The sequence below is a fragment of the Necator americanus genome, chromosome II (genome assembly GCF_031761385.1).
Source record: "Necator americanus strain Aroian chromosome II, whole genome shotgun sequence".
Taxonomy (NCBI): domain Eukaryota; kingdom Metazoa; phylum Nematoda; class Chromadorea; order Rhabditida; family Ancylostomatidae; genus Necator; species Necator americanus.
In genome coordinates this window covers 40,313,822-40,338,616 of record NC_087372.1, presented here as the reverse complement: position 1 = coordinate 40,338,616, position 24,795 = coordinate 40,313,822, and the positions used below count along the sequence as shown (strand labels likewise).

At 36.7% G+C, this 24,795-nt stretch overlaps 1 protein-coding gene across 3 annotated transcripts; it reads right to left on the bottom strand.

Moving 5' to 3' along the window:
* Nucleotides 1–836: 836 nt before the first annotated feature.
* RB195_020898 (uncharacterized protein) lies at nt 837–13,653 on the bottom strand (the record flags this gene model as incomplete). 3 transcript variants are annotated; one of them, XM_064189428.1, is made up of 15 exons in its annotated part: nt 837–843; nt 1,182–1,249; nt 1,717–1,802; nt 4,852–4,993; nt 5,049–5,208; nt 5,299–5,411; nt 6,431–6,572; nt 7,224–7,277; nt 7,540–7,667; nt 7,728–7,820; nt 8,244–8,320; nt 8,442–8,563; nt 10,843–10,998; nt 11,309–11,397; nt 13,588–13,653. In XM_064189428.1, 15 exons carry the CDS (start codon nt 13,651–13,653, stop codon nt 837–839), a joined length of 1,503 nt encoding a protein of 500 aa, XP_064045308.1. The 3 variants fall into 3 exon arrangements, with proteins under 3 accessions (XP_064045308.1, XP_064045309.1, XP_064045310.1); XM_064189429.1 differs by lacking the exon at nt 7,224–7,277; XM_064189427.1 differs by lacking the exons at nt 837–843; nt 1,182–1,249 and having other exon boundaries at nt 1,669–1,802.
* Nucleotides 13,654–24,795: the final 11,142 nt, after the last annotated feature.

Genomic DNA, 24,795 nt, shown 5'->3' with positions numbered 1-24,795 from the left:
TCTATTGAAACTGAAAGAGGAAATATTTATTTAGGCATCACATCAGCTACAGCAGGTGTTCTGCCACATTCGGGCGCTGGGACGGTGTCCATTAAAGACATCACTCCACGAATCTGAGGTGGTACGAATTTCAGGTGGAGTATTCGTATACGGGATCGTAGATTATGGAGAGGGGGTAATTACGTCCAGGTGGGTGATGCCGCTCAGTTCTTCCTAATTGCCGTAATAAACGGCACGGAAGATACGGCTTCGAGCGTTCTGGCGCGCATTTTTCGATTGGAGCGGGCCAGCCTTGTGCATGTGCCGCATCTTCCGGGTACATTTTTTGCGGCAATTAGGAAGAAATAGACGGAATCCTCGAAATCTCCATAATCTACTATACCGTATACGAATATTCCACCTGAAATCCGTACCACCTCAGATTCGTGGGGTGATGCCTTTAAGTTCTAGCTGACCACCAGAGAGCGGGCACGCTGTTTTCCTTCAGTGTTTGACTTGATTAAGACGGTCATTTTGATTCGATCCTACCTTTTCAGAAGATTCGGTGGCATTCCACTGAACTGAGATGAGTAAATAAGAAAAATATGACAAAATTCTAATGATATTTTATATTCTGAAGAGCGAAGGTATCGTTTCACCCACTAAATCCCAAAGATTCTGTTTACAATAAGGATTATATATTATATAAACTTGTCCACTAAAATATCCAGTAACTCCATGTACGACTTCCAATAAACCTTGGCATTGTGATGTTTCAGTATTTGATTCTTTAACTGAGCCAGGCACGCATTTATAATCCTTTACTCGTGATGAACGTTTCAGCAATATCGCCTTCTTCAGAGACTGAAAGGGTGAAATCGAACGTGATTTATCCGATCAAACACCTTATAGATTGAGTCAAAACGACCTAAAGCACGGACAGCTGCGCAAGCGGCTGCGGTCGAAGCGGCGCGGTGGAGCGTTACGGTTTGGATCGTGTAAGGACCCTCGCTACCGCCACCCATCTGTGCAGTTCGCTTCGTGGTCCCACCTCGACCCCAATCTCCACCGCTTCGAGCGCGCAGCCGCTTACGCAACTGTAGGCGCTTCATGTCGTTTTGACCCAACTATATCCGCCCAACAAAGAAAGTCCTAAGTTTACTGTTGGGCTTCATAGCTACAAGTAGAAGAGAACATCGTACCTTAAGATCAGATGACTATCCAGTAACCCTTTTTTCTCGGATATCACGTTAAGCACAGCCGGTAGACTCTGGAGCCGATTTGAATGTGAACAGTTCAAGAGGAAACATTCCGAAGATTTATCAATTTTGTGACAAATATGAAACATAAAAAGAGATATAACCGTAATCAGAAAACTTTCTTTTTCATGTAAGCAAATTCAATGTCTAAGCGTTTGGAGCAATTTTTCTACAAAATAACACAATAAATACAACTCTTTGCGCAGAATTATTGTCGAACATTGTCGATAAGGCACATCGAGAATATCGGGCCGTTCATTGGACCGACCTAAGAACATTGATCTAATACTTATAGCACCAAACAAACATTCTAATCGCACTCATTTAGAAGAAAAAAGATAATTTAATGAAAAGAGAGACTCATGACAATGGTACATTATTATTATTACATTTCTAATAAATATTCGAAAAAAAGGAAAAAGAAGAGAATTTAACATAATGTTCCTTCATCTGATGAGAATAAAATATGACCATTCACTATTTCACCATCTACATCCGAGTACAGAGTGAGCGTCATTCTCCGGCCAGTGCTTCCATTGCTAGGTTCCAACCTATTTGGTTTTGCTGAAGAACAAAAACACAATAGATTTTAATTCTGGATGAAGATAAATTGTGGATGAGTGCAAAGAAAGTGCAGAATAATAGCGATTGATCAGTTAGAAAATATCTTGGACATTAAATTTGTTATGTCACATCATGCTCCATATAGTTGGATCAAAACGACATGAAACACGGACAGTTGCGTCGGCGGTTGCGCTCGAAGCGGCGCGGTGGAGCGTAGCGGTTCGGATCGTGTAAGGACCCTCGCCACCCATTTCTGCAGTTCGCCACGGTCCCACCTCGATCGCAACCGCTGCGCTCCACCGCACCGCTTCGAGCGCGCAGCCGCTTACGCAACTCTCCGTTGTTGATCTCGTTTTGACCCGACCACGCGTACCATACACAACGAATATAGGAGTTGAAGGTTATGGTCGAGGGTGGAGAGCAGCGATAAGAGGTCCGTTACCGTAGAACCGGTCGATTGTGCCGAAGGCACCCAGCTCAACGAAACTCTTTCCTCCCCTCCCCTCCCTGGGGTCAATAATTTGTTGCGATACCTGTGCAGCTGCAAAGACCAATACCCTGACTTGATACGACGGTTGGGTTCCGCAATTCATTTTCTGGCTCATTCTGGAAGGATTGATAAAAAGGAGAGTACAAGTGGTGCTATGAGGTAGCGCAGTGGTATGAGGTTCGGCAGCTTCTGATTGATCGATGGCTCGAAATCTCTAAGCCCAACGAACCCTTTCATCCCCTGGAAAGTGGGTAAGTTGACACCAGATTCGTTATCCTTTTGGAAGGAAGAGTATACCGAGGAGTCCTTCGCAACATCCGGCTCATTCCGAAGAGATCGATGAAGAGAAAGGATGGTGGATGGGAATGTGCCGCTGTGGTAAGAGGCGTTCTGAGGCGCGACTGCACGATGATGGTTCGGAACCGCTCGGGGTAACAAAGCTTCTCATCCTTCCGGCTAGGGATAACCTGGTACCAGCATTGTCCAGAGGGAAAAGGACCCTCTCTCCAGAAGGGGACCCTCTCTCATCTCCAGAATGGAGTCGAACGCGTTGGCGATTCCCGAAACGTTTGATCAACGATAACCACTTTCTCTTCATTTATACATGGAAAAATACCTATGAAATGGAAGATATTTGGGATAAGGTCGAAGAAATGAGGAAATGAGGAGTTCAAATTGAGCAAATCCATGTCCTCCTGTCTCCTCACAGTCAATTCATTTCTCCAAATGAAGAACTGAGAAAGTTCCATAAATTTAATTCTGGAAATCTTTTTGATTTTTTGTCGCGTGTTGCAGAAAAACACGACCGATCATGTTCGCCAGGCATTGTTGGATGTGCAGAGACATACGGGAACAGTACAGAATATCGATAAGATCGATTGGAGATCATGGTGATTTGTGCAGTGGTGCATTCAAAAGGAATTGTGCGGTGTAGCTACAATGTAGCCGTTGACAATCTCTCTTATATAAATTGTGATTGTGCTTCGTATAGAACTCACTCAGCAGGAATATCCATGATGTCTTATCCAATGTGATCGTGCGCGTGATCGATGTACGTAAAATGTCGGAAGAGTACTGTTTGTAAAATATAGATTATACAGATTATTCCATAAGAAATATTCCACTTTAGATGATTTGTTTAGCCAATTGAAAAAGTTCGGCTCGGCTTCGGTTATATTCCAGAAGGTGAGGGTTAAAGGTATCACTCCACGAATCTGACGTGGCGTGGATTTCAGATGAGCAAACTTTATATGGGGTCGTAGATTGCTGGGTCAGGGGTGTTTCCGCTCATCTGTCCCTAATTGTAGTAAAAGTATAAAATACTCCGATTTTCACGACGATTTCAGTTGCAACACAGCACTTTTGTACACGCGCTGCATCCACGTGCGAGCGGTCGAAGATCAATGACTTCTCCTCGATGACATAGAGGAACGTTCTGACGTTCCTCGTAGGAACTAAAGCGATTCCCAAGCTGTTTTTTGTAGGACAATTAGGGAGAGATGAGCAGAACCACCCCTGACCCCACAATCTAGAACTCCATCTCTACGTCAGATTCGTGGAATGCTGCCTTAAACCATATGGGCATTTGTGAAGGATTTAAGTCACTCCCTAACATATGTAGCACGGGCTGGTACGTCCAGACATTTACGCTGCGACATCCAGGATGTATTTCGGTTACAATTACCGTTTTTTTTCCACAGCGTAGCCGGTAAACAGATCCATCGCTGAGTTCTTCACAGCTAAGCTAAGTTAGTTAAATGCTTTTAACCTCTACTTTTAACACCAAGAACGAGTAAAGCGGCGATGCGGCTAACACGAGGTAAATCTGGGATCTATATGAGTTAGAATGGAGAAGCTTAGTGTAACTACTTAGCTTAAAGGTTAAAGTCAGCTCGGTATTATCGTAAGGAAAGATCCCAACGCAATTTCTGACCTCCTTTCAAGTTATTTTAACGACGTTCACGTCACGTGACGTTTTTCTCACGAAGTGCAAATCAAACGACAGCTACAACGAGCTCTTGACAAAATTGAAATCATCCTATGCAGCTGAGATCATGGAACATTTTGAGGGTATGTGAAAAACTAATAAATAGAACTTGAAATGAAATGAAAATACTGAAACGAGCAGAAAATCAGAAAAGCAGTCAGATATATAGATTAATTGGCATTTAGTAACTGCAGAGATTTTTTTTGACTCAAACTTGAGGGAAAGAGGGATCAGAGAATTTTTTTTAAGTCGAAACTGGAGGAGGATCAATGGGAATTAACAAACTGATTGATCTTTTGTGTTTTAACGCAATGACTTTTTTTTCGTAAAAGTCTTCAAATTTTAGGCAAGTACTCTTTTATAGATTCATGTTTGCTTCAAAAGAAAAAAGCGAAAACCTTCTCTTGAGAAAAAGAAGTGCGAAAAAGCGAAAGCTTCTGTTTGAAGAAAAAAAAAACGCGAAAGAGCTGAAACATTCATTTGAAAAAAAGCAGGAAAAAGGCGAAAACTTTTATTTTATTTAAAATTGTGGGTATCCTTTTTTATGTAAAAAAATCATTTTGATTTTTTACCTGATCCATTTTGTATTATTCGAATCGGTGAACGCTCCGTTCTTGTTTGATTTCCATTTTTATCATGTGTTGTTTCCTGAAGGAAACGTGTCTGCTCTAAATGTTCTAAGGCAGGAAAATCCAGATTTGAGGCTGACGATAGCTGAATATAGTAGGATTCTTCGTCGTTCGTCATTCTTCTAAAAAAAACTTCTTACCGCATGGGTACTTAAATTACTTCGTCCACTTAGGCTAATGGATCGACGAACGTCTTTTGCACGTTTTCCCCATGTTCTCCAAATATTGAACTTGTCATGTACAGGCAATTTCAAAGTGATTCCACGCATCCCGCATCCATAGACGATTACGAGTTCTTTTCTAAAAGTAATTTTTCAATTCTCAAGGGGAAAAAAGGGGAAAAAATGCCTGTGGTCTCAGAAAAGAAACCAGCATCGACTCAACGCTCACCTGAACTCTTTTCCAAAAACAATATAAATCACAAAATTAATTGAAGAATTAATGATCGCAAGAAAATTAATCGCTTCTCGAGAGAATGTGTAGAACGTGTGATGTTCAACCATCTGGAATAATCTTTAATCGATTACGACAGGTAGAGATTTCGAGGATTTTTTTCTTCTGAGAAATAATCATGTTCTATAAGAAAGCGCTTAGTCCCTACATATGTGAGCGTTCGTTTCGTTTTTTTTTTTAGTTTTTTTTAGCGTTTGTTTTTTTTAATGAAAAATTCTCTATTGATTGGTAATTTGGATTTTTAAATGCTGAAATTGAACTAGGGCCGCCCGCCACGTAGGCGTACGGATTCCATCCTGAACCATTCTCAAAAATTGTTTAAAAAATTGCATATAAAACACACTTGAATAGAATAGGACTGTTTATTTTTAATAAAGAGGTCATCTATGTGAACCTTTTTAGGTAATATGTTCATCTCCTTTTTTACAAAGCACTAAAAGTGATTAGCATCCCGACTCAGCAAATAGGTTGGAAGTTTTTGTTTCAGTTTTTGTTCTTTGTGTTTTTTTTTGTTGTTTGCGTGTTTTTTTCGATCAACAAAACTAACCAAAAGGTGACGTATCACACATAAATGTTGCCTTACAGGCATTCCATCACTGAAGTGTTTTAACCACAAAAAAAAAGAAAAAAAATCACAAACAATGCAACGACGTATCCTTGTGTAAATATTTTGACTATTATTATTATTATTATTATTATTATTATTATTATTATTATTATTATTATTATTATTATTATTATTATTATTATTATTATTATTATTATTATTATTATTATCATTATTGTTATTATTATTATCACTATTATTATTATTATTACGTTATTAAAAATAACTTGTTCTATATTAGACTACCGCAATATGAGCTTGATGAACGTAGACAGTGCCCTAAGGTCTCTAAGAGGTATGCAAACATTTGGTTTTTTTTTCTATGGCTTTTGATCTATGATCACTGTAAGGACGAAACAATGAAGCAGTATGTATAATTGATCTATAAAATTATCACTGTTGTCATTATTTTTGTATTAGAATTTTTTTCTCTCTCTCTCAAAAAAAAAAAAAAACCATTACCAATGTTTCATGATCGACGATCCTTTCGAGAAGTGTGAGTACAAATCCCCAAAAATTACAAATCAGAAAAATACACACAATGATCACGAGAACAAGAGTGGCCTCTCTGCTTTTCTCCTTCAGTTCGCTTCGATCTGGTAACCTGAACACAACACGATCATGTCATCGGCGGTAATTTCAAAATGCTTGTTCCACGGGGAATTGGTTAGTGTTTTGTTTCGGATAAAAATTAGTTGTCGATATGTTATCGATCCTGTGTGGAAGGGAAAAAAATTTGCGAAAGTGTGGTGGGGAAATGAAAACAAGGTTAGAAAATATGAAAATGCTAGCTGCTAAGCGAATGTTGCTGGGCGAAAAAAAGCAAAAATTGCATGGAAGCATAACAAATGACAATGTGACAGCGTGTTCTTGTGAATCCTGATTTTAATCTCAACATGATACAACAATATGACAATTTGCACACACTTTCTGGAACAATGTTGATAGAGCGAGCGGGGAGAGCTTCCAGGTGACCTTGTTGATATTACATGAGGAGAAACGAAAATCCGAGCTCATCAACAATGCTCCACACCGCGAAGCGATGCGTGAGACAGCTTGATGGCGCAACAAATTCACACCGTGTGACGCGTACAAATTCACCGTTTCCACGGGAGGTTACGGTAGATTTGTACGGTATCGCACCATATATATATACCATATATAAATAGTTACTCATGCAGCAAACAAACAAACAGGCTATGTATGCAAATATATACATATAGATAGATATGGCACACTTATTTTTTTTTGTCACCTGGCTATTTCGCGGGCTACATTAGTGGTATTCGATAGGGCTGCTGCTATTGATCTGAAATCCACGAATCGCAGCCGTTCACACAGCCAAAGGGAAATTCACTAATTATTCTAGATATACAAATAATTATTAAAGCTGAGGGAAAAGGATAATGATACAAAGCTATAAATAATGATACAAAGCCAAGGGGGTAAGGTCACTACTCAGCTTAGACGACGGATCTCACATCCGGGAGATATCACATCTCTACGAGGGCAACTAAGCTACATAACTAAGATTGTACGTATGTACGTACGTGAACGAGACTACAACTCACTTTTGTTGATGATTATCAAATTTTTCTAGACTTTTACGTATCGTATACGCTATATAAGCATTTAGTACAAGTAGTGTAAGAAATGGTAAAAATACCATCACAATATTTGTCAACCATAATGCGTACACCTGAAATTTTTTTATTTATTATTTCCAGAAAAACATTGATTTCTTGGAATTAACTTATACCTGCTGATAAAGTGGATTTGCTGCCATCACTGATGGTAATAGAATATAACTTTGCCAATTTTTCCCATCAGGACATACAGGATTTATCGTAACCTGAAGATTAAATTATAGCTAAAGTTGTTTTTTTTTCCGACTTAATTCTACATTAATTCTCACAGAATAATTTTTTTGACGTATTTTGGTAGCCCGAAAGCAAAAAAAAATTCAGGAAAAAAAATGAGAAAGGCAGACGAGTAGACAGACGGACAGAGAACAGTTATCGATCATCTATTTCAGTGTATGTGGAGACTTACCGAATCCAGAAATATGTAAAAAAAACCACCGGTGGACGATTTCGTTGGGTTTCTCTGATCAGAATCAAATCGAACACTTCTGTTTTCCCGAACAACCGCGACGCGAGTGCGTGAGCCGGACAAAAATTACTGCAGACGCGTCGCGGTCGCTCGATTAAACACAAATTGCGCAGAGTATATATTGATAGTTGGATGACTTCATATAAGCATTTCAAATATACACCTCAAGTTCGAAAAATTTTGTTGCATTGAAAAGTACGGCGAACGTTGTCACACCTAGAATCGTCCAAGCAGCTCCTCCTGAAAAAAAAAGAAAAAAAAAACATAAATATATTCTACTAGGCACTTGGGTGGTTTCTGTAGAGGAAATATAACTTTAAGTGTAGGGGCAGCAAAAAATTTTGAAAAAACGAAGATGTACCTGAATTACACATTTGTTTGCTACGTCTCGGATGACAAACAGCCAAATATCGTTCAATTGTCACTGCCACAGTGATATATACGCTTCCCGTTTGAGAAATATGTGAGAGAGCAAAAGCAAACCTGAAAAACTGTGAAAAAATAACACCAAACTCTGCAAAGTCTGCACCTAAACTGAGATCCCCTTCATAAAAAGAAAAAAAACTTCTTGTTTTTCTGCTAAGACTTGCCGTTGGGATGCTGTTGACGGTGCTTGTAAACAACGCCATGAAGTGAAATCGGAATTAATTGGATTCTCTTCGGATTCTGAGGCATCCGTTGAGTGGTGGTGGGTGTACGGATAGATAGATTGACAACAGTTTGTTTATGTTAATGGTTTCGAAGAGTGTTAAGATGTTATGTGTAAAAAATGAAGATAATTAATTTATGATACTATAAGATACCGTTCCTATTTTTTTCCATGCCACCGAGAGAGAGAGATCCGAATTTCCAGGTAACTTTGTGCATACGAAAATCTTCACCCAACCAAATCCAAATGTTAGTTTTCTGGACGATTTTTGATTTCCCGTACATTTTGAAACAACTTCAGCTGTTCGCCATTACTCGCCAATCCTCTGGAGTGTTTTCGTCTACTGGAAGCACTGAGAAACATTCAGTTTATTCTAAAAGTAGAGAGTTGAGCGGATTGTTCCAAGACGACGAATATTCTTAGATGATCAATTTTTGGAAGAAAAAAAAGAGAGAAATCATTAAAATCCTACTCATACACATAAATAATCTTATAAATAATAGTTTTACAGATAGATAACAGTTTTATAGATGGTTTTATAGATAGACAGTGATAGAAAAAATCAAGTTCGCAAGCAAGGTCGATAATACAATAATACGCTTCACCAGTTTTACCCGATGTTGGCCCCAATCAATGCTCCGGGAGGGTCTTATTGGGAGAATTTCTTTTTAATAAAAAATTAACAGAATAATAAATAAAATAAAATAACAATAAATATTATTAAAAAAAAGTGTGTTTGCAAAAATTCCATTCCTATATACACATTGTCGTTTTATTCGTTTTTTCTTCTCAAGACTGATTTTCAAATTTTTTTTTCAAAATTCTCAAAATTGATACTTCTTCTCAAAATCGTAAAATTGATTAGAAGTAGGAACTTGGTGGTTTCATGTGCTTATTTCTTCCATAAGGGTCCATTTATCCACAGAGTATTATATAAGGAAGATCAGTTATAGTTGAGAGCCGAAGTTTTCCAAGAAAAAAAGCAGCTCAGCTGTGGGGGATCAGCTAAGGTATGAGGATACCTCCACAAAAAAGAACAAAATAAAAAAAAAAACATAAAATAAACATAAATATAATAAAAAAGAATGTCCCCAAAAAACGACTCTGTCACGGATATTTCGCGATCCGCTTATGCTGAGGACAAAAGTAGCCGATTTTTTTCCATTCGATGGCTGTTCGTGAACAGTTTCCTTTTCTTATGCACATCACGGTTTTTATTCATTTCTTTTCTTCTTCGAAATAGTAAAATTTCGATTTCACTTGCTTAGTTGTTCCACAAAGGTCAATTATCCACATAGGTTTATATATGAGGAAGATCAATTATCGTTGAAAGCCGGAGTTTTTCCAGTAAAAAACATTAACTGATGATCAAACAGCGCTAATTTTACTTTTATTTCATAACTTTTATTTTTTTTTTTGGTTTCATAATTTTCGTTCCCACTCCCCGTGCTGCATATTTCGATCCCTCAAAATTTCCTGAAACACACAAACACACATTCTTAGCCACTGCTCGTTAACTGGTAAACATGTGCATATGCGGTTAACCGAATCAGCGCTGCACACGCAGTTTTTAGGCCCCATTTCAATCAGTGGCGTGGATTTTGAGGTGCTCAGAAGGAGAGAAAAAAACTGGCGGAAGAACGTGAAACCAGAAAAAGTAACTCATTTACAGAAACTAAAACCTATTTAGCAGCTTTAAACACCTAAAATTTTTGCATATGTGAATCCAAGAAGTTGTGAATTTACTGTAATTTATTTTTTTTTCTGAAGAAAGCGATATTGCCAAAACGTTAGACAATAAATTTATTTAACAAGCTCATGTACAGCTTATCAAACTCGATACTACTTATTTTTTTACTTTGAACTTTTTGCTTTTTTTTCTGAATTTTTTCTACGAATCTGACCATTGATTCATTGAGGACATCCAATTTACAGTGGAATTTATTGAATACTGAGCAAATAACTTTATTTTTTAAATTTGCAAGAAACGTTTTGTCCGTAATGTTTCGTTTTTGATCACATTTGTGGTGAGATTTGCGGGATTTTTTTTCGCATTTCACGTACTAAGCGAATAGTAAGAAGATGAAAAAGATAGAAGCATCCCGTCACTTACCGTAAATAGGTGAGCCAAGCGACGTAGAGATCAAAAGCTTGAGTATATTCGATAATGTACTCCATAGCATAGATGAAGAATGCTGTGATCAGTAAACATGAATCAAACACAGCCAATGCCGTAAGGAACAGATTGTTCGGATTCCGCATTGATGGTCTGAGGAATTTAGTAGAAAAGAAGCTCGGAGCGGAGAAAAAAAAGAGCGAAAAAAATTAAAAACTAATAAATCAATTTTTTAAAAAAAATTTCTGAGGACTGTAATGGCATCAAAAAAATGTATTTTTAGACATAGAAAGATTTTTTAAGGGGAGAAAGGAAAAGATTCTTTTTTAGGTAGAAAGGTCTCTTTTTTTCAAAGAAAAATAAGGAAAAAATATTTAAGCAAATTTTGTAATTCTAGTGCAGTAGCGTTCACAACGAATATAAGATTTTTTTTTCAAAAAAAAAAAAAAAAAAAAAAACCAACCTTGTGAGAATAAGCGCTGTGGATGCATTTCCAAACAATCCAAAAAGTCCTATAAGGCTACCTACGACACTGATCAGAAAGAATTTCACCTAAATAATGGCAATTAATTAGTTAATTGTAAACAAAAAACAAATAAAAAATAGATAAGAGCTAAAATAAAACTATATATATAATACTATATTTACCTTTGTTACATATTTATTTATTATTTATTTATCTTTATATATTTATTATATTTGTCTATTGTATTTATTACATTATATTTATATTTACAGATAGTTATGTTACAGTTAATAATTGGATTCGGAAGCTTTCTTGTCTAAAAATTTGTATTTTTCAGCTCAAAAAAAAGAAAAATAGGTTTATTTTGATTTGTTAAGTGAAAAAACCCTCAATACCTTACGGTTGTCTCCAGAAGAAAGTGCTGTAGTGCTAATTTTAAGATTTTCTTTTCTCTTTTTTGTTTTTAAAGACTTTTCTCAAGATTCTTAAGATAAGAATTTCAGATTTTAAGATTTTAAGACTTAAGAGTCTGTTTTTCAAGTAAATACTTTTGGAAACGTTTCCAGTTCCACAGGTGGAGTAAATGTGCACTCGAGGATTGCACCGCCTCGACATAATTTGTACGAATAGTGAGTTTAAGTAACGCAAAAGAAAGATCTTAAAAAAAGAAAGAAAGAAGAAATTTTAAGAAGAAAAAGTACCTAAAGTGTTTTGTTATCGAAATGAAGACAAACGCCATCGAATTCTTCTTAGTTCTTGAAAAAATTTTATTCGAAATGGTTATAAATTAAATTCCTCCTATTGACGGTCGTTGGGTAAGTGGATGGTTGTTGCTGTTGATGGATGGAGGAAGCGAAAACAAGAATAAAAGATGGACGACGTTCGCCCTCGAAACAAACATAGGAGTGGCTGCGTATCATTTTATTTTATTACGGGTATAATTTTTATAAAGTAGAAAAAAAGCTTAATCTCAGAAAAGCGCTTGGCTATAAAATCCGCAATAGAAATATCTTCTTTTATGAAAAGTACACCGCAACGGCAACGAGAAATGCGTGTTTCTGGAACTACTACTTACTTTTTTTAAAAAAAAATCCTAGAAATCCTTTATTGTGTAAAGGCAGCGAATCACGAAATTGACGTAGTACGGAAATCCCCCCGTAGAGTTCGGGGTTGTGGATTACGGAACCCAGCATGACTCCGCTCATCTTCAACCTAGTCGTCGTTAAATACGCGTGTGGGAACGGCCTTTTTTTCCTACGAGGTACGTTAGAACACGTCTCTTAATACACATTCCAATCCCCTCAGCTGCCTATACATTAGTTTTACTGCATAGACTGAGCTCATTACCCGCTCGCTCGACGACGCGGCGCGTGCAGAAGTATGACGCGTTGAAGCTGAAATCGTAGGAAAGAGCGGCGTCTTTCACGCTTTTTTTGTTTGTTCCGTAATCTACAGAGTTTCACGCTTTGTTCCGCAATCTACAACCCGAACTCTACAGATTCGCTGCGGTTTCCATGTACGTCAATTTCGTGACGGCCTGCTTTTAAGATTTTTATGGCAGACATAAAATAGTGAAAAATTTTTTAGAACCTCCAAAACTTGAAGTGAGGACTTAAATCGTTAATTAAAACACAGACGTCATTTTTTAGGACAGGAGGATAATGATTTAGACGATCGAAAAATTACTTGTAGAAAATTTTGCAAATTTTTTCTAGGACCGTAACTAAATCTTAATATTATTTAAGTCATCTGAAAACTTCGCAGCTTTTCCTCTTGGAATTAGAACGAAATCATGGAAAACTAAACGATACGAGGAGTTACATTCATATATCCGATTCTGGATTTAATTATGTATAAATTCACTATATTTAGTTAACTATACACAAGATTTAGTGTAGAATAACATAGTTATGTGGTTTTTCAATTTTCAGGAATTTCAGATTTTCATGGAATTTCAGAAGCCTTTTTCAAAAAACCAGCTTTAATTTGTTTTGCCTCTAATTTTATTCCTTAGCTTTTCATGATTTTCTGGATACGTAAGCCGAAAGCCGAAACTTTGGATTCCACCTGGAAAAGTCACTCGGTCGATGAATCTAGATCGATGTCAACTAATCCAGACTTTATGGAAAAGCTTAGATGACGTTTAGATGTCAAAATTTTTATTTTGAAAATATTTCAATGTTAATCCGCCGAAATAATTCATAGCTTCGCAAATTTGCTGAGAATAAAACGATTTTAATCTCCAAACAAACCTCTTTTTCCCTCTGAAACCTCACCTCAAGATAATCATGTGGCTGTAAACCACATTCCACCATGGAATCGTTCAATCCTACGTCATCCATGATTCTCTCCCTTTCACCGCCGCATTGTCAAATTTTCTGGAAAACGTGGAAAGCTTGTAATGTGCTTTTTTTTCCTCACGTCGTTGCACCACTGACGTAGGGAAAATCAATGTCTTCACGATTCCTTTCAATATGAGATAGGATCGAGAAAAAAAAAACTTTAATTTCCACGGAAAAAACCAAAAGAGGAATTCATGAAAGTGAAAGGAGCGGTGAAAATCGTAGCATTATGAAGGTAATTTCAGCGAACACGAACGTCTGAATGAGATGTACGATGGCAGAAAAAAAATGATAGAAGAGCTTGGTGGATCTCAATTTTCAGGCGAAAAAGCGAGGAGCATGAGGGTAGGCGGCCCATTGCTTTGCTTTTGCAGGGGTGATTTCCTCTGCAGCAGATCAGAAGCGTTGTTCGGAAATTTTTTTTTGGAATGAGTCACTAGCCTAGAGAACAAGAATTTTTAGTTCCAGAAGAATTCTATCTAAATCCTTGTCGGAACTACTTTAACGAAACCTTAAGAGGAGTAAGTGTTAAGGCCTTTGTGTACAATTCCTTCAGAGCAGTTCCTGAAGAACTGAAGGATCGTTTTTTTTGGGGAAGGATAACGAGCACTTCTAGAAAACAATGGAAAGATGCCAGCGAATGCTCCCCTCGAGATCAAAAATCTATTTCGGACAAAGAACGAGGGAAAAAATAGCGAATTGACGACGAAAATGAAGTGGATTGTGGATATCCCGAACACAGAAGTGTAGAGAACAGAAAATCCAAACTTCTGGAAAAATTTCCTTCCATTTAGGAAGAATATTCTTTTGATTGACGGAAAAGTTTAAAGGAGCATCCAAAAAAACCTTAAAAAAGACAAAGTTTAGCAAAGAATTTTGTAACAAATTTACATGTACAGTGTAAATACGAAAAAAAAACTAGTGGTCCTTTAAAAATTCGAAGGATCGTCCCAAAACTTGCAAAATCTTGCAAATTTTTGTGTAGTGAAGACGTGAAAAAACTAGAAATTCAACTCCCCCCATCGTCCTTGCTTCTGCTCAGCTGATTCTGATTTTTCCGGAGATATTTGAGCTTACAGCACTAATCAGCCTCATATTACCGTCCATCAGCAGAAATGGGTGTCCAAACAGAAGCGGAACGTAATAGGTTTCTATTTTTTTCTCTCTCTCTCTTTCGAAAACTGCAATGCATATTCGCAATGAACATAAATATGAAACAAGACAGGATCACACGCGCGAATTTCTGATGTTGTCAGAAATCCTGAGAGATATCATGATCTTGTATGGAAGAAGATAAGTGACGATAAGATTTCCCCAGGATTTTAAACTGTAGTTATTTCTATACTATGGTTAATGCGTAATTGGTTAACTATAGTACGGTATTACATATTTTATAGATTATTTTATTCATTTTAGACTGTAATTTGGTACCAAAAAGACAAATCAGACTCAACTGGACTGAAACTAAAAAGAAAAGACCAATTTCAAACCAGACTCAAGTGATACCGTACTTGAATGGGCAAGAAAGAGAACAGTTTCCTGTTGTTTTGCTTTTGTATAGCTCCGGAACTACCGAAATATTGGCGTCAAAGAGCTGGACCATTGAATTGAAGTAACGAAAAACTTCAATGAAATATTACTGTCAAAAAAATGGTAAAAAATTTTTATAGGAAGAGTTCTCTTATGTTTTTATTCGTGAAAAATCTATGGCAAATTTATATTTTCTGTAATATCACGTCAATTAAACAGCAAGCAAACTGCAACAAGAAATCATAGAGACAATTCTGTAAGACCTAGTGGCATCCACGATGATTTCCGCGGATTTTATTCCGGAAAGAAGAAATTTTGGAAAGAACACGTCTAATTTTCCCACATTCATAAAATGTTTTGCTTTCTTACCTATTTCTTTCTTTAACTCTTGCAAATTGCTATTTTCTAAAATTTATTTTTCCTCAAACGAATACTAGTAAAAGTAAGAAAAAAGTAAAAAGTAAAGGTAGTAGTAAAAATTATGTAGTTTGTAGTAGGTAGTTAAATTTCTTACAATTCAATAGTTTCAAGAAATCAGAAATTCAGGAATTATCCAAGAGTTTCGACGTAATTGTTCATCAATTAGAATGACTCCAGAAATGTTCGGGCAGATATCTCTGGGTGAATTTGGTGAAATCCAAAGAATTAAATTTTTTTCAAAAAAATTTCTTAGGCACACAGTGAGCGAGATTATTCAGAAAAGAAATATAGGAGGCAAAAAGAAAAACACAGAAAGATAGGAAATATGATTGAGGTTGTGGTGAGCAAAAAAGCAAAAGCAGATATCATTGAAAGTGAGAATTGGGAGAAAACATATTCTCGAAGAGGAAATTTACTGGAAGAATGTGAGAACATAGTAAACAATCCCTAAACTAATTAGTCCCTATTTGTTAAAGTTAATTAGGATGTGTAAGTAAAGAAAAAAAAACGCCTAGATCTGTTCCTAGAGATTCGAAACGAAAAAAACCGATTTTTTTTGCTGCGAATACATGGAAATGTATGAGACAACAGAACATTTGAAAAATAAGACCAAGAAAATAAGGTTGCTTCGGATCTCTCAGAATTAACCTTTTTTTCTAGATGTCTATTCTAGCCACAAAATTATCAGCTGCCGGCTTGGGCGCACTCAATTTCCTGTTCTTCTTCGCAATGAGGGAAGAAGTAATGAATAACGTATCGGGTACGTGTGGTCGTAAACTCTACGGCACTCAGGTATTTTCCTTGAACAAAAAAAAATTTACGATTGTTTTTTTGATCCAAGGATTAGTGAGGTGCTAAAAAATGGCAAACTTACTGAGAGTTCTAATGTATAAGTGTAAAAAATAAAGAAAATATACGTATAAAAATTCGAAAAGGTCAGAACTATTCAAATCCTTAAGGTTCCCTATTAAACAAGCAGGGCAGATAGAAATCGAAATGTGATAGGAATTCTTTAAAGAATTTTTCTCCGAAAAAAAATGAGGAAAACGTCAACGACTATAATACATGTATTATACATGACCATGATGACCAATTAGTGCTGGCAGCAGAGAGGCGGAGCATATCCCGAGTTCTAATTCGTCAACGTAAACAAACAGTGGATGCATCCACTGTTTGAACCAAACAAAGAAACGGAATCGGGAGATTTTAATTGATTTTTTTTTGAGCTGTAGCCAAGATTGTTATTGATCGTCTTTATTAATAAACAGCTAACGTTTCGGCGTTATCGCTTTCGTCAAAACCTGGAAAATTCCACGAAAATTCTGAAAAACCACGTTTCAACATGCGGAGATTCAAAGACGGTCAAACATGGGGAATCGAGAAAGTTTGTCGCATTGATCTGATCAGACGCAACTATCCAGATAGTAGTTATTCGAGGAATTTTCCTCATTAATATGATGATCGCAGAGCAAAAGGTCATTTCTACCTTTCCTTTTTTCTTTTTCTTTTTTCCTTACATCGGTATTGAAATGACTAGGAAGCACTTCCCACAGTTATTTCCACATGGATTCGATCAATTTTTTTTCTTCAGGGAAAAGGAACTTAGGGAAAGTTTACGGAGATTCTAATATGCTTTTTCGTTTGATAAAACACTTTCGATTGGCGATGCAAATGCAATAATCGTACCATTCGGAATTTTATTAGAGATTATTGCTTTGGCTCCTACAGTATAGGGTAATTTTTTCCTACAGTACACTGTGATATTTTAAAAGCATCACTCCACGAATTTGAGGTGGTACGGATTCCAGGTGGAGTACTCGTATACGGGAACGTAGTTTATGGAGAGAGGGGTGATCCCGTCCATTTCTTCCTAATTGCTGTAAAAAAACGGCCCGGAAGATACGGCTTCGAGCGTTCCGGCGCGCTATTTTCTGCAACGAGTTCGATTGGAGCGCGCCAGCCGCGCTTGTGCGGCGCAGCATCTTCAGGGCCGTTTTTTACGGCAATTAGGGAGAAATGGACGGAATCAACCCCTCTCCATAATTTACTATCCCGTATAAGAATACTCCACCTGAAATTCGCACCACCTCAGGTTCTTAGGGTGATGCCTTTGAGAAGGCCTTGGAATGTGGCAGAAAAAACCAGAAAATAGGAGAAAATGGGAGAGATAGAGGAATTATTCAACCAATCCAGTTTAGCCTGGAACTATCGGGGAATTTTGGTAGAGATTCTATGAAAATAGTTAAATTATGAAAAAGAAAGAATACAAAAATTATAGTGAAGTAAACGAAATTCCCCGGAAAAAGTTAGATTGCAATCATTAAAATATCGGAACGTGTCATCAGGATTTTCGTTTCGAGCTGAGTTTGATTCGATTCAGATGATTGTTTGAAAGATCGACAGATTTTTTGAATGCGCTGCAAATACTTCCAGAAAAAAACGAGCAGAAGATTGTGGGAAGCGACTTGTGGTTCACCTCCAGAGGAGCAGATAACTTTGAGCCCATGCCCTCCTCATTGTAGCTCCGCCCCCGATACGAATGGCTTCATCGTTTTCTTCCCTTTCGGAAAAATTATGAAAAGAAACACAAAATTTTCGAAGATTTTCTATGTTCTCATACGAATGTCAGTATCGTGAGGAAAAGGAAAATATTTCAATTGGTTCGAGGTACCGGTGCCTATAGTAGACACCAGATCTATGACGATTTCTGCAGCACCGGATCTGTTTTAAAATACATATTCGGATTTTCAAAGAGCAGTTTTGTGAAAATACGCCTAGGCTAGAAAAAATAATGCTAAAATCAACAATTTCATACGTAAATGAAGCTTACGGTAAATTCAACACTGGAATAGTTGGATTCGCGAAAATTCCAGGGATTGACTTAGCTAGCTTCTCCTGACTTATCTTTATAAGCACGTTACTTTGCTTGGCACATAAGAACACAAATAAAAATAATCTACATAAAAATAAAATTATTTTCAAATTTATTTTATCATAAATATGAGGTGCTAGGAAGATTCTATAGTGGTAAAAACTCATTGAAAAAATATATGGTTTCGGGAAATTTTGCAAAAAGCAAATTTAACTCGAATATTGTTTAGGGGAAATAAAAAAATTATTAGGAAATTTATTTAAAGAGAAGCAACCAACTGGGGGCGCAGGTCAGTAGGGAAATTTCATTAATTGTTCTAATTTTCAGATTTTAATTTTTATTTTTCAACTTTAAATTTTTTTTCCTAACCATTTAGGGATAAACTTAGGATTCCAAGGCGTCAGAAGCAGACATTCATCACGGAACCCCAGACACATTTCGTAAGCACAGATTTAACTTAAAGTGACTATAATTCTTAGACATAGGATTAAAACGTCTGCTTTCTTTTCGTTGGCTAAAGCCAGAGTGATTTTGTGCTGAGCCCAGCCAATATTTCATTGGCTTAAAAGTGTAGTATTTTTATTGCCACTGTTATGTTACAGCCACATTTATTTATTAATTATATATTATATTTATATATTATTTTACATTCCATTCATTAGAGTGTTATAATATATTTTGCTTTACATTTATTTATTATTTCGTCTGCGTTATGCCATTTATTTTTGAGATATCAGGTAAAAGATAAGATTAAAAAAACAAAAAAATTAACTCACAGAAAAGTTGTTATTTTTTCAAATTAAAAATATTCTTTTTTTATAGTATCACATAAAAGTCTCTAAACGTCAATGAGATAATTAATGTATGAGCTATAGAAGGCAGAAACCAGACAAAACGAGAGAGTAAACGAGGATAAAAGAAATTAGTGAGTTTTTCTTTGAGTGTGAATTAAGGGGAAAAAGAATTTTTCAACATTTTTAACTCCGAAACCAGCACCTGTGTAGTTTGATGATATAACTTTCTTCTTTTTTTTTACTTTTTTATAACTCTTTTTTAAAACTTTTTTTAACTCCTGAGTACTTCTTCCACAGGTTATAAAAAAGCATTTAAAAAAAGGATAATGAGAACGGTAATTTTTGTAATAGTAGCACCTCACAGTAAAGAATATTTTTTCAAAATCTAAATTCTAAATTTTTTATTTCTTTTTTCTTTCCTTATTTTTTTGAAAGAAAAGGTAACAAACATCGAACCATCAACAAACAACATTACAGAAGAATACGAAATTTAAGGCAACAAAAAAAAATCTCATGAACTCCAAATTTATTTCAGGTCTGAATTTCTTCCGGGTTTTGTGATTTATTTTTTCAATTTCAGTTTCGTTACCCAGGCATAGAGGGTTTTTTTTTGAACTGGGACCCTGAATTTTCACGATTTCTTATCTTTTTGAATGAAAGAGCAAGTTTGACTAGAATATTTGGTGATTTTGAAATTCACGCGTGAGATTCTTTAACTACTGCCAGAAAATAACAAAATTAATTATTATTACCATTATTATTATTATTATTATTATTATTATTATTATTATTATTATTATTATTATTATTATTATTATTATTATTATTATTATTATTATTATGAACTATTTATTTATTTATTTGTTTATTTGTTGTGAATATTGTCGCCGCACAGTGTGGAGTTCTAGAAAAGAAGAAGGCACAAGGATCTGCAATTGGGTTCCGCAGCAAAATCTTCAATTCTGCTTAAGCAGGTACCTAGACGTCTCAATGTCTTTCATAAGATATCTGAGAGTTTGGATGACGTCCTTGAAAAAAATAATGGTAAAAAAAGTTATAAATATAAAAAAAATATTAAAATACTAATAAAAAAAATAAAAATAAAATAATTTATTTTGAAGTTAAATAATTACAATCTATAACTTAATTAAATATTAGAATTATTTTTTTTTCTCTCTCTTACTAGAACTATTATTCTTCTCTCTCTTTGTCATAGCTGTCTGTTTGCCCGAAATTTGACCAATACATCAACTTATAGAGAGAGCTCTATTACTAAAAATCTTAGGTTTTTTTTTTGTGGATCCATAGGATTTTAACTTAGTCACCGAATGTAAGCCAGGAATCCCGTCAAAAGCATTCCCGCCAAACCATAATCTCTTCATAAAAATCCGAACAGACGGATTCGAAGGTCATCCACCGAAATCAGGAAGAACGTAATGATGCCAGAGGAGGAAGAGGCGAGGCGATGAGGTTTAAATATGCATAGTTTACGGTATCCGTGTAGAGAAAGCGTGGTGCCACTCTTTCTTTTTTTGATTGAACGAAATTCTCATGAAGAAAAATAGAAAACAAAATGTAAAATGCAGGAGGATTCGCATCCGCAAATATTTTTTTCCTTCGTTTATCATTGGTTTTTCAATGAAAAATGTAGTGTTTTCCTGGATCAAACCCGACACGTAGGGGAATATAGAATGGAGAAATATGAAAAAATGAGAAATATTTAAGAAAAAAATTTGCAGATTAGCGAACGTAAGCGTCCAGAAATCGGCACACGCTGTGCAAATGTAGGTCTGACTGACGTACATACTTCCAGGTAATTAGTTGAGTCGATGAGTTGACGTAGATTGCTCAGGTGAAATTTGATAATGTGTTTTCGGGAGGCTGAAGATCAAAATAACAGATCGCTTGTTGGTCTGAGCAGGATTTTCACTGGGAAAGATGAAAATAATTTCGGCAAAAAAAAAAGAAAAAAAGAAAAAGAAACGTGAAAAGCTGGAAACTTCCCGTATATTTACAAACGCCACTGAAAAAAACCTGACTGTATCAGATATCTGATTCCATAAGAGGAATGCAAAGAAAAGACGTACTTCTGGCTTACTGTAACTTCGCCAAGGAATCTGAAGTCATCGTTTAAATGAGATTTACAAGTGAATGATTGGATTTGTCGAGGAATGGATCCAAAGATATGACGTTTGTCGACGAATTGTTCAAGAGAGTGTATGGAATCGAGAAGAAGAGACGATTAGAAAAAAGAAGAGAAGACAGAGAGACAGAGAATTTTTCTTCTCAATTTCCAAACAGAATTTTTTGGAAATTCCCCCGCCCACGAAAACCAATAAAAGATTTCTATGGATGTTGCGATGTTAAGACTTTCAAAGATTTTTCATTGTAGTGTAAAAAGTTGAATCAGTGGGAATAAATTCGTATACATATATGGACGTAAGCGCAAGCGTACCACGTATAATTTTTTACGTATAGAAATTTTAGAGCACCTTTACCACTTTGTACAACTGATAGAATATCTTGGCTCTTAAGTCTTGCTCAAGTATTTCCTCTCTCATCCACCAAACACCAGGATTTTCCAAGGAAATTTCGCGAAACGCGCTTAGAAAGAGAAACTGTCAAAGAATGTCTTCTGATGTCAGTCTATTTAATGCCAACCTCAAAACAGCGCTGCAATCCAAGAGGCTCTCAAGGTCTTTTCCGGTGATCTTCTTGTAGGGCCTGGAACAACCCTTAACCTCAACTCAACGTTTACGGGTCTTCCATAAGGCACCACCACACTGGGTTTCTTTTCCAGGGGTTTAGCCATGGAATAAATGCTCACTCCCACACTAGCCATTATTTTTCTGTCCAAAGTAGAACAACCCATCCTGGAGTGAAAAACTTTTCTGTACTGTCATTACATTGATGATTGTTCCATTGTATTATATGTCCCATTCAGGAAGAGATGGGCACTTGCTTCGAGCTTCTGGATCAGCAGTCCCCTTACACACAATACATACGGGAGAAATCCAAAGCAAACTGACTGTCCTTCCCTAACGTAAAGGTCACGTTTATCCAATGGTGAATGGAAGGCAAGATGGTCCCAAAAATTATCCTGTCTTCCATTCACTAGTACTAAGAACGTATAATTCTATAATTTTTCTGGACACCCTTACAAAGGGGAAAAAAAATCAAACATTGAAAACGTGTTCGCCACGGCCGATATGGTAGGGTTAGGGTGATATCTGATGCCCAGTAACAGATCAACACGGTAAATTTAGCGCATCAGGTTGTTCCGATCTCGGACCATAATGATTTTTAATGTTTATGTCATAATATTATCCACTTCTTGTCGGACCATATGGCAAGAAGGCGGCCCGCCTGTAACAGAACCACTCTTTTGTATTCGCCGGGACCGACGGGAAATTTTCTGTGCTCTTAGCTTCATTGCTTCATTTAAGTAAACCTTGCCACTGAACCACTCTTTGTTTCAAAATGATAAAGGATAAAGCGTGTCTGGCGGTAATCAATCCCCTCGGGACCCACCACAACGTTCACTTCAATCCAGAATCGTTTGAGGTTCCCGAACGTGTAACTGGCTTATACAATGACTTGTGGTGGCTAGCCGATGTGTCAAGTCAGTGTTTTTATCCTCCCACACAACTCTGGTACCAATTTATCGACCCCGGAGGGATGAAATGGTTGGTTAGCACTAGGGCGGATTCGAACCTCGATCGATCGTGCAGGCAGCGGAACCACTAACCGACTGCGCTACATCCACCCTTCTCTTTATCCTCTTTGTTTCATTGGGTATAAATTCCCATTAATCGCCAGCCATCCTAACACACGCGCGCACACCTCCCTGCTTCAATTCCAACGGTTATATTTTGCTAATGTGGCTGGTTGTCCATGCCTTATTGCAGCAATAAATGCCACATCGCTTGCCTTTCATATCCGATGACGTAAGCGGACCGATAAAGGTTGCTTTGCCAAGGTGCAAATAGAAGGACACAGCAAAAACTGTAAAATTAGCCATCACCACCACCACCACCACCACAAATTTCAAGAAACCATCAATTTCCAAGAGTACATTGGTGATACGAGGCTATCAGTCTGTATTTGGATGAAAGAACATTTTAATTTCCTCGAAAAGTACCTCCGATACCCCTAAAAGTCCTCAACGATACCCCTAAGAGCTGGACGACGTCATGAAAATGCACCATGAAAATGAAAATGAAAATGAAATGTCATGAAAATGCAAAAATTTCAGTACAGCTTTCAGGATTCGATCGTATGAACCTCGAGATATTGGCTGGAAAAAAAAACTCTGGAAACGTTCTGGCGTTTCCAGAATCTCTAAGCGTTGAAAGTTTAAAATGGATAGAAACGAAGACTACAAGCTATGTAGTTCAGTATCAAGGGTTTTGCGGATTCTGATCTGAGGGATCATATGAGGGGCGGATCCTGGTCACTAGGAGTGGAACCATCCTATCACGGGGGTGGTCCGCGGGGGCGATACGGTCGTTGAGGTGAGCTCAACTATTTGGGCTCCTTCGATCCCTGGTTTCGGATGTGATCTCCTAAGAAATAGTAATTTTTTTAAGACGAGGTATTTAAGAAGAGTTGAGAAGTTGAATTTAATTTAATTTAGTTTATTTAAATTTAATTGAATTATAATCAGAATATTATTAATTAATTAGAATACTTAAATTTAAGAATTTAAGAATAGAAAGTTGAAAGTCTTCGCCTTTGTTTGAAAAACCTGATCGAAGAGTTCCAAAAAGTTCAAAAAGATTCAAGGGAACTCGAACGATTCACAATTTTGAAATCGTTCTAAAATTGTCATCTCAAGTCTCAATGAAAATGAAAACAAAAAGAAAAAAAATTGTACTAATATTTCATATGGGAAGTTTTTTTATAGCGAAACGTCAGCGAAATCCTAGAAAATAAAGCCCAGAAAAGAAAATCCACGCAATCATTTTTCAAAAGGGAGACGAACAGTAGAAGATGGTGGTTGGGAAAATAGCATTTTTAATAACAGAGAGAAAATTTCCTTTTGCAACACTAAGAAGAAATCAAATATTTTAATACGAAGCTATTTGGATGCGATCATAATCATAAATTATTAATTAATGTCATTATTAATAAACCTCACGTATAGAAATAAAAAAAAGTAAAAGAACAAAGTGTGTCTGGCGGTAATCATTCCGCTTGGGACCCATCACCGCGTTCACTTCAATTCAGAATCGTTTTGAGGTTTACGAACGTGCAACTGGCCCACACAATGACCTGCGGTGAACTAGCCGATGTGTCAAGTCAGTGTTTTTATCCTCCCGCACAAGTCTGGTACCAATTTATCGACCCCGGAGGGATGAAAGGCGTGGTGAGCACCGGGGCGGATTCGAACCTCCGATCTCTCGTGTAGAGAGCGGAACCTGCAACCGATTGCGCTATGTACACGCGTCCAAACGAAGCATAGTTCCTAGTAATAGTGAATGGATACACTTGTATATTGTCTTTATGTTTACATCACTGGTTACT